We start from the raw sequence: 10,257 nt of genomic DNA, 5'->3' as shown, positions 1-10,257 counted from the left end.
ACAAAAAACCATTGACCCACTTCAACAGACTCACATTACATAAACCTGACCTTAGATTTGGTTATAAGATGTAGTGTAAAATGCACACTCAATGCTTTCATACTCGGGCTATGTGTATGCTTAATCTAATTTGAGGCATTTGTTTGTGTAAGAAATATGTTGTGTCATTCACACGCCAGAAACGATGTTTATGTAGCCACAGAGGCTGTTAACGCGGCTAAATCGGTCGTTGTTCAAACCTGGCCCATATACTATAGAGGAGGGCAGAAACAGCACGCACAATTAAACAAATAGCACACTGATCCAGCTTCTCAATATTAAATCATGTGATTTTATTGGATATAATTTGGAGTTGAAATCAAAGCCAATTACAGAAATTAGGAGAAATGAACTTGTGAATGTTGCTGGATTTGGGAATTGGCGTGGCTGGCTGCTCAGGGTTCTCGAGGTGGCTGACATATCTCGAGCTTCAAATCTGATTGGCTTTCCTTTGAAGAAGCTCATGGGTTCATTCGGTTGTTAGGCGCCTCCCCGTTTCTCTAAAGGACATTATAATGCAAGGAACCTTCTTTTTTAACCACAAACCGAATTTGCTTTCATTTAGGCTATATATATTTTTTAAATAGGTTAAAGTCATAGAGATTTTTTTTGGAATAGCATTTCGCCCTGGAGCGGTGCGCAATGCTATCGCACGCCGACCTCCTGGATGCTCGCCTCGGTGAGTTATCATCGCCAAACTCCGGTCTTCAACTCTACTGTAAGCTGGAGGCACTTCTAATCTAAATCAAGCAGAGAGAATTGACAATTTGTTTCTTATTTTATCTTAATGTCATTTAAGTGAGCTAATTCAATGGAAAAGTAATTATTATTATTATATTACTGCGTAATTTGATTTAACCGTTTTCTAAATTATTGACGTGATGGAATGGAATTAAAGGAGTCGATTATTCGGTGTATGCTAGTTGTGTGCTTGTTTGAATGGCATTTAGTCTCTGGTTTTATCCAAACTGCAATGTCCACTTCGATGTTTTCACCGTGTTTTTAGAAAATATCATTTTGTAAAATAACCAAATGTTCAACCTACTCTTTGCATGCATTGGCAAACTATAGCCTGTATTCCTCTCTTGCCAGACTTTGACAGATTCGTGAAAGTGTCACTTGCAATAACTTAACTAAACAATGTATTTTCAGGAAATATCTTATAAATGATATATTTTTTCCTTTAACACAGGGTAGGCTATTGCATTATGCAAAAAATAATTGTGACATTGCCTTTAAATTCTGACCGGGTGTTGTGTCTATCCAGGGATGAAGGATGCCGCGGCGGAGCTACTGGGTCACAGGGAGGCTCTAAAGTGCAGACTAGGCGGTGGAGTGGGATCTGACCCCGGCCACTCCGGCGAGCTAGCCCCGGGGCCAGACACCGTGGAGGGGGCTACCATGCTCCCTGGAGACGATATCAACAACGGAGGATCCAACCCTTCCGGCATGCAGGTCAACAGTAAAGAGCAACAGGACAAGCAACAGCAGAATAACTCCAGCCAATCCGGAGGAAGTCAGAGTCAGAAACAGAAGCGCCACCGGACCCGGTTCACCCCGGCCCAACTTAACGAACTGGAGCGCAGCTTCGCCAAAACGCACTACCCAGACATCTTCATGAGGGAGGAACTGGCACTACGGATCGGCCTAACGGAATCTCGCGTGCAGGTAACGGAATCTCGCGTGCAGGTTTGTTTGCGATACGGGTTGGGAAATGTGTGTCTCATAGAAAATGATTTAGAAGCAAGAATAATACAGCTGTAAGAGTAGTGTACTAATACTGCATACAAATATGTAATGAAATGTGTAGGCGTATGTATTAGCCCCTTTAACCAAACAGGAGAACGTAGGCCTAAATATGAATAGTCAATGGCTATTATCATTTCGCTTTATGTAGGACCTAAACAATAACAATATTTGATATTTGTAGCTAGGCACAACGGCTAATTGCAAAGTAAACCTACATTGTAGTCTAAATTAACATGAGGAAAATATCCACCTCACAGCTGTTCTCACATAAGTGCCACTATAACATAAATAGCCTGCATCTAAAGCATATACAGTGTAGCCTATAGAAGGAAGTACAATAATATATACATTGATACTGTGTGATAAATATCTCAATAGAAATGTATAATAATCTAAAATATTTGCCCTTGTATTACCATCGAACCAAAACGACAGCGGAAGAATAATTAGCCACGCCTTGTGTTTTTTCATCTTCCTCGAGGCAACCATTTTTTTATTTCCTTGTATTAAAAATAATAATATCATACATCTGATCCACGGTTGTATTGTGTGAGTGTTTTGTTTCTGTTCAAAGTATTAGAAAATGCAAAATAGGCTAGAAGGTAAACACCCTCCCTGACAAAACTGCTTTGGGCGCGCGAGCTGTCCATGGTGCTGAAACGAACGCGCCAGATCGATTCGCGTGAAACCAGATGCATGTGTTTGATTCATACAATACATTTGTCCCAAAAATATGTTATTCAAGACAGAAATTAGAAAACTACGATTTTAAGAGATATAATTTTCCAGAAACAAACGGAGGGAAATCGAAATAAATATTAAAACAGCTTTTAACTAGCCTATTATCAAAGTTGCATTAATAAATTGATTTGGATATAATTTAAATGTCACGAGGGTACGTAGGCCTATTTATAATATCTGTCAATCACAGATTTGTGGGCTACATGTGGAAAAATTAAGGACATCCAATGTAGGCCTAGGTATTTGCCTATAATTCATGAAAATAAATGAAAAATTATTCACGAAAGTAGGATTGTATGTAGGCTATATTTTTGTATAAATATGAGTGTATTTTTTCATGTATGCCCTACTCATTGTATCCAAATAGATATTGCATTTTACATGGCAAAAAGTGACTTCATTTAAGATATTAGTCATGGTAAAAAAAAATGTAGGCCTACTACCTATGGAATAAGCCACTTAAAACTCGGAATTGGCCAGATAAAAACAAGAGGCACTTTATTTGGGAACAAAATTGGTTCTTAAAATCTAATAACATTTCGTGTCATTTTCCTATTGGAATTGGCATATTCATGCGTTCTCATGCGAGATGAAAAGGAAACGATCTTGCTTTATTATACCCTCACAATTAAACTCAATTAAAATGTAATTACTTTATTTTATTTCCCGTTACATTCCACAGCTCGCCAAAATAGCACACAAGATGAATTCAAGAACAGCGCGACATTGCAGTTGTCTTTGGTCATTGCATTGTCGTTCATTACCAAGTAGCCATTCTCAGGGTGATAGTGCATTAAAACCAAATCCATTATTATCCACCAATTTCAGAATTATTTATTACATTGGGGGCTTATGAACCAGCAATGAAAAATGCAGACGAGTCGTTCACATGTGAAACAACCGTGATAATCATCATTATTGCACGGATCAATTCGGTTAGGAATAGTTGATTTACATAAAGTAAGAATTAGCGAAACGATGATCCCTTTATAAAGCCCATCACCAATGATAATAATACTTCTGAACCAGCGGGTAAAAATAGATCTGGGATGTTTCGAATGAGGAGGCGCACGCAGCTCGCGCTGTTCTCTTGTGGAATGGGCCTGTCAGAGTTCCACGTCTTAATGGCGGACTCGCTGAAAGTGTACTCTGTCTTTTAAACGGAATGAGAAATAGCATTTTTTTATTTATTTGAAGTGTAATGCATTTGAGGCTGGATTTCACGGCTGGCTACTCTGGGGGAGAGATTGGCCTCTTAATACAACGGCCCAGTTTCTCAACCAAATCTTCACATTAATCATCGTCGATAGCCGGGTTACTATAGTCATATATGAGATCTATATAGGCCTAGAACGTCTCTCCCAAGGACCCGCGGAATAAACACTGGTGATCCATTTATAACGCCTTTATAACGCATTTACTTCCGAAATACTGATATTATTGTTGTTTTGTGTAGGCCAATAGTCAGTGTTTATATCCATGTTATGCATCAAATTGGTTAAAGCAGAATATGTGTTGATATATCAAATAAACAGAGCTACTAATCATTAAAATAATAAACTGGTTTCGGATATTTTAAATTCATAACAAAATAATGGTCTATAATAATAGTTGCAATAACATATTTTCAGCTGAGATGACCACCTCCCCCATAGGCGTATTAGTTTAGACTTCATGGAAATGAATTTGTATTTTCTGACGTAGCCATTTTTATTTTATGATAACCTAGAGGTGTTTCGGTTATGCACTAATGTAGGCATGCCACAGACGATTTACTGAAATGGATTTTGGCGTAATGACATAGTAGCTATCAAAACCTTCGTTTATGGCATATCATTTAATCAGTTATATCATATATAGTGTTATCCAGGGATTTCCCCTGGTAGAAAGAAGATGTGTAATGGCAATATCTGAGTTATGCTTAAGAACATAAAACGCTTTCCCGTGAGTAAAAGTGAGCATATACAGAAATGTACAGTAGACCTATTCATTGTGTCTCAAACTGATGACACTGTAGCTAGATGCTAACCCATCTCTCTCTCTCCCTCTCTCTCTCTCCACTCAAGGTTTGGTTCCAGAACCGACGTGCCAAGTGGAAGAAGCGCAAGAAGACCACCAACGTTTTTCGCAACCCGGGGACGCTGCTGCCCACCCACCACGGGCTGCACAGCCAGTTCAACTCTGCCGCTGCCGCCGCCGCGGCCATGGGCGACAGCCTATGCTCCTTCCACGCCAACGACACACGATGGGCTACGGCAGGGATGCCAGGCGTCTCTCAGCTGCAGCTCCCTCCAGCCCTGGGTCGCCAGCACCAGCATGCCATGGCGCAGTCCCTGTCCCAGTGTAGCCTGTCCGGTCCGCCGACCAACTCCATGGGGCTATCCAACATGTCGTCGAACGGATCCGGGCTCCAGTCTCACCTCTACCAGAACCCGTTCCCTGGGATGGTCCCGGCCTCCTTGTCCGGTCCCACCAACGTGACGGGCTCGCCCCAGCTGTGTAGCTCCCCAGAAAATGACGTCTGGAGAGGGACGAGCATCGCCTCCCTGCGGCGCAAAGCGCTGGAGCACACAGTATCCATGAGTTTCACTTAGTAGCAACCACGAATCCAACGGCCACGTTTTACGCGTTTTTGTTTTTACTTCGTCTTCTTTTATGATTTTTTTGTTTTGTTGTTGAACCCATCCAGCCAAATACAGCTGGACAAGGATGTGAACGTCTCCAAGCAAAACAAGCAACAGGAAAACAACAGCCCTATTCCCCAGTTGTGTTGCCAAACTAATACTGAAACCAAACCATTTGAAGGTGGATAAATGGCTAAATGTTTATCTTATTAATTTATGATGTGCATGTATTGATGACAACTTAATTTATTTTACATTTATAAATGCCATATTTATTTATTTACTTATCAACGTATGTATTTATACTTTTTTAATATATATATATAACACCTCGTTTTCGTTTCATTCCTTTCTAACAAAATAGTAGACCACTGATATTTGCCACTGGAGTTTCTATCAGTTTCCACAGGCCGATGGTCGAGGGTATAAAAACGGTAAAAAAATAAATAAATAAGAAAGCTCATTTTTATTGTCATCTGCTGCACAGCATGCGACCGACCACGATGGGCCACGGGCATGCGCCGTGCACGTGCAGATATCACACTTGGAAGTTTTCTTTTTTTGTGTGTAAAGCGTCAAAAGATGAATAAAACGGAAAAGAGGGAGACACGTGACCATCTCAAAGGAATCACGCAACATGGAAACGAACTTGACTGCATGTGCTGGCCAAGGCAAATGTACGGAAACACCATAAATAAGACAAGAAAATCGACTTGAATATAATCTGTTATATAGGATGTTTTGTGTAGAGGAAGCATTCTTGACTTGTTCCCATTTGGTCAGTTTGTGATATGTTCTAATCTAAATTATTGTATGTGCTTATTATCAAATCTGAATTTCTTAAATGTTTGATCTTATACTGAACAAACCATTTCGTTTCATGGACATGTTTATATCAATTGACTGTAAATGAACAAATAAAAATCATTTTCAATATGTCACATCACGAATCAACCTCCTTTTCTTGAACGTGACGCATGCGTCCAGCCTGTAGAAATCGATCAAATAGTGTGACCTAATGTTTATTTGGACATCCCTGAAATGAATCACGGGGACGCAGGCGCAGTCCCCGGTTTCCGGTGATATACGGTGTAATAAACAGGAAAAACGATTATCAAAACATCAAACTCTATCTAACAACGAGCTGCAATTAAACTATATCCGTCCAATATGTATTGCTACTGATATTTCACCAACGTAGGCTACTGATGGAATTCCACCCCCAGACTGAAGCAAAGCGAGTGGACAAAGATATGGGTGTGTTATGGATATGAAAGCTCAAAGCAATGGAGAATTCATATTTTTGTATTTGTAGATGCAAAATCCATTTATATAACATAAATACGTGTTTAGTAGCGCACCCCTTTCAAAACAACAAGGGTTTTTGCAGAACCGAATGACATCCTATCCAACCAAATATGTCACGTACATGCGACCCAGCCACGAGCCCTCCCGTCTCTTCCCGTCTCGCTCCGTTGACGGGTTTGACCTTAGAGTTGATTGATAGCCCACTACAGCGCTGTTAACGTTGATTGTACAGGCTTATATTTTGTTTTGTCATGTCAATGTATATCACGGATTCATTCATCAAGCCCAGACTTGGAGCAATCTCGCCTGCATCAACGCACGTCCATACGGATAATCTCCCCAACAAAACGGCGACAAGCACTAACACGTTGTGTACAGCTGCATCATTTACACCGCCACTAGCAGGACATCAAATAGGGGAGCGAGCTACTCAACTCTACACCTATTTTATCCCCTGTGTTTGTGTGTGTGTCTTTTGGAGCCATTGATCTATGTGACCTTCTGTTCGTATGACACTATACTGTGTCTATGGTTGGATCTTGGGAGCATGGGACTATCTAGAGAGCAGACATACAGTACAATACCACTGGGCACAGACGTCAGTGTCATTGGATTTAGGTTAAAAGTTGGGTGGAAAAAAAATACGAAAATACCTTACATTTATGACTTTTTTCAAATCCAATCAGGTTTCCATTTTGATTCAACGTCATTTTTTTTTGTTGACGTGGAAACAACGTTGATTCAACCAGTTTTTTGCGCAGCGGGATGTCACGGTATGAGAGGCATTGGGGCTGGATTCAATCCATATCGCAGAAGTTTCGCGATATGGATTTGAATCCAGCCCTTGGTTAATCCACTATTGTATTTCCATCCACCACAGCCAAATGAGTTCATTTTAAATCATCATCATCATCATCATCATCATCATCATCATATTAGAATGGTAATGTTGTCTGAGGTTGGGCAACAGAAGATAGTATGGTTAATAAAACCCAGTCGCTTTTCTTTGACTAGGCTGCGTTCAAGATCTACCCATTGTTGCCTCAACTTGCCTGTTCTTTACTTGGATCTGAACATCCAGCACACAATGCTGAGTATCACTGTTGATCTCTGGATGCTTTCCCCCACACAAACTAGAATAAAGAAACAATCAAGTAGAAACAAGTGCAACAACTGGCACTCAACAGCCGAGCGAATACCTGTGTGTGTGTGTGCGTTTGCGAGTGCGTGTGTGTGTGCGTGTGTTGACATCTGGATGTGTTACAGTTTTTTTCGATTGCTAAACGACAGTGGGCACAACTGGAGTCACATGTGCAAAACTCTAACTACAGTCTGCACTACCAACAGTCACCTGAGCTAAACAGTTCACATCACCTGCAAAACTCATTCCAAGCAACACAACTCTTAACACATGGCTCAAAACACGCTCAGTGCAGCCAAATACTATGCACAACCCTCACTGAGATAACACACACTGTCACTCAGAACACACTGAGAGTAAAAACACTAGCATCAAACACCAATACAGAAAATACAAACTTTTCATCTTTACAGTTTGAACAATTTCAGTGACTTCATACAAAGTAATATTTTCTTCAAAGAAAAGAGTGACATTCTTTCACATGATTTATTACATTTTTTAGAACATAACAATTCTTTAAGGTAAATGAAAATTAGCAGTTTGCTTCAATAGTCTGTAGTAATTTACGGAATTACAGTAATGAGAAAAAAAAGGTTGAAACTAAAAGTACATACTGTAATTCAAACAAATAATTGAGGGGCTAATCCTGCCTCTCTCTAGCATCAGGCCACAGGTTTTCTTCAACATCACATCTAATGTTTTCTCTTGCCATGCACCTGGGGAAGAACCTTCTGGAGTGCCTTATCCATCCCTGGCAGTCCTCTGGACTCGTGTCCTCACATCCGGCACGCATGGCTTCCAAAAGAGACATTTGGTCATGTGGGTGGTGACCAAATACTTTCCACCTCCAGGCAGAGAAAACTCCTCTGTTGGGTTGAGGAAGGGTGAATATGCAGGCAGGTACAAAACCATAAATCTGTGATGTGCTGCAAACCAATCTGTGACAGCTGCAGAGTGGTGAAAAGCAACGTTATCGCAAACTATGACAAAAACTTGAGGGTTTCTTACTGGCTCCCCCTGTTCTGCTGGCACTAGCTGAGCATAGAGCTGTTCTAGGAAAGCTATAAGCCTTTCTGTGTTGTATGGGCCAATGAGTGGTGTGTTGAGAAGCAAACCATAATTGGCCATTGCAGCACACATGGTGATATTTCCCCCCCTTTGGCCTGGAACCTCCACAGTGGCCCTTTGACCTATAACATTCCTTCCTCTGTGCCGTGTTTTGGCAAGGTTAAATCCAGCTTCATCGATAAATACAAATGAATGTGGTCTTTCCAGTGCTTCCACCTCCATTACTCTCTGAAAAACAGTAAGTGCACAGTTTTACTGTAGAAATGCTAGTGTTTTTTTTTTACTGTAAATATTTTGTATAGCTGTGTACGAAACCTCAGACGTCTTACCTGGACATATTGGTATCTTTGCTCTTTTACCCGTTCACTGTTTCTCTCGAACGGTACAGTGTATAACTGTTTCATTGTAACTTGGTGTTTCTTTAGGACTCGAGCAATAGTTGTTGTGCTGACAGAATTAACATTTTCAAATATATCATTATCAGCCAGCACTCTATCTTGAATCTCCCGCAGTTTTATTGCATTGTTGACAACAACCATGTCAACAATAGCATTTTCCTGCGCATCTGAAAATATTTTTCCTCTTCCCCCTGTTGGGGGCAGCCTTTGGGTCCTGTTGTAAAAATATATTTTACAGTCAAACTTACTGTAATATATATCTGTGTAAATATTCTATAATTGCAATACAAAATAGATTCATGTAATGTTTTCATTTACTGTAAGGATGTAACTCTCACCTGTTTGCATGATGGAAAATTTGCATTACAGATGCCACTGTGGATCTTTGCAGATTGGGTTGCACCCTCAACCCTGCCTCTCTCAATGAGAGACCATGGTTCACGACATGGTCTATAAGTGTAGCCCTTATTTCATCTGAAATAACAGCTCTTTGTCTTCTTTGTCTTCCTCCACGCATCCGCCCTCTCCCTGCCACCCTTCTCCCTCCACGAACCCATCTTCCTTGTTCCATTTCCAAAATGAATCGTTCTGAGCTCTACCTATATATACTGTAATATGTGTGTGTGTTCACTAACAAGTCTAAAACAAGACACCTGCTTAGCCTTTCAGCTGAAATTGCAATCAGCAGTGTTTGAAAGGCACAAGGCTGAAATCTATTCCGTTTTGAATCTGTGGTTCACAGTTTTGACAGCAGTGTGTTAGCATTTGAACAAAGTGCTGTAAATCCACAGTGTTGTACAGGTTGTGGTTAAAGTCATGGGATAAGTGTGTAGAGTTTTGAAAACTGTGTTCAAGCAATGAAAAACGAACTAGAGTTTGGTCCACATGAACTGCTGCTGTGCAGACTGTAGTTAGAGTTTTGCACATGTGACTCCAGTTGTGTCCACTGTCGTTTAGCAATCGAAAAAAACTGTAATACTCACCGAGCATCACAAGACAAACCAGGGGAGTTGGGGAGATTTGCACGTGGATAAAGATTTTGCCAGTCCTGGCAACAGATGTGAAATAATATTACATAAATGTAATCATTTGTTTCACTATCACCCAGGTTAATTACTTTGTGGAAATGGGTAACCCATTTCTCATTGGGTAATTTGTCACACACCGAAGCTAGAGCCAATCAGTGACC

The 10,257-nt window shown here is 40.6% G+C and overlaps 1 protein-coding gene across 1 annotated transcript; it reads left to right on the top strand.

The window, feature by feature from the left end:
* The first annotated feature begins 615 nt into the window (after positions 1 to 615).
* LOC139388597 (homeobox protein orthopedia B-like) lies at positions 616 to 5,339 on the top strand. Its single transcript, XM_071135352.1, has 3 exons — positions 616 to 718; positions 1,307 to 1,707; positions 4,596 to 5,339. Exons 1-3 carry the CDS (start codon positions 682 to 684, stop codon positions 5,121 to 5,123), a joined length of 966 nt encoding a protein of 321 aa, XP_070991453.1. The 5' UTR covers positions 616 to 681; the 3' UTR covers positions 5,124 to 5,339.
* Positions 5,340 to 10,257: the final 4,918 nt, after the last annotated feature.

This window comes from Oncorhynchus clarkii, chromosome 29 (assembly GCF_045791955.1).
Source record: "Oncorhynchus clarkii lewisi isolate Uvic-CL-2024 chromosome 29, UVic_Ocla_1.0, whole genome shotgun sequence".
NCBI lineage: Eukaryota > Metazoa > Chordata > Actinopteri > Salmoniformes > Salmonidae > Oncorhynchus > Oncorhynchus clarkii.
This window is presented reverse-complemented; position numbering and strand designations above follow the sequence as displayed.

Excerpts from the sequence above, each read along its gene's own strand:
- LOC139388597 (XM_071135352.1), top strand. The coding sequence starts at position 682 with ATGCTATCGCACGCCGACCTCCTGGATGCTCGCCTCG. Across the intron at positions 719-1,306 it reads CCTCCTGGATGCTCGCCTCG|GGATGAAGGATGCCGCGGCG; the intron begins GTGAGTTATCAT and ends GTGTCTATCCAG. Across the intron at positions 1,708-4,595 it reads TAACGGAATCTCGCGTGCAG|GTTTGGTTCCAGAACCGACG; the intron begins GTAACGGAATCT and ends TCTCCACTCAAG.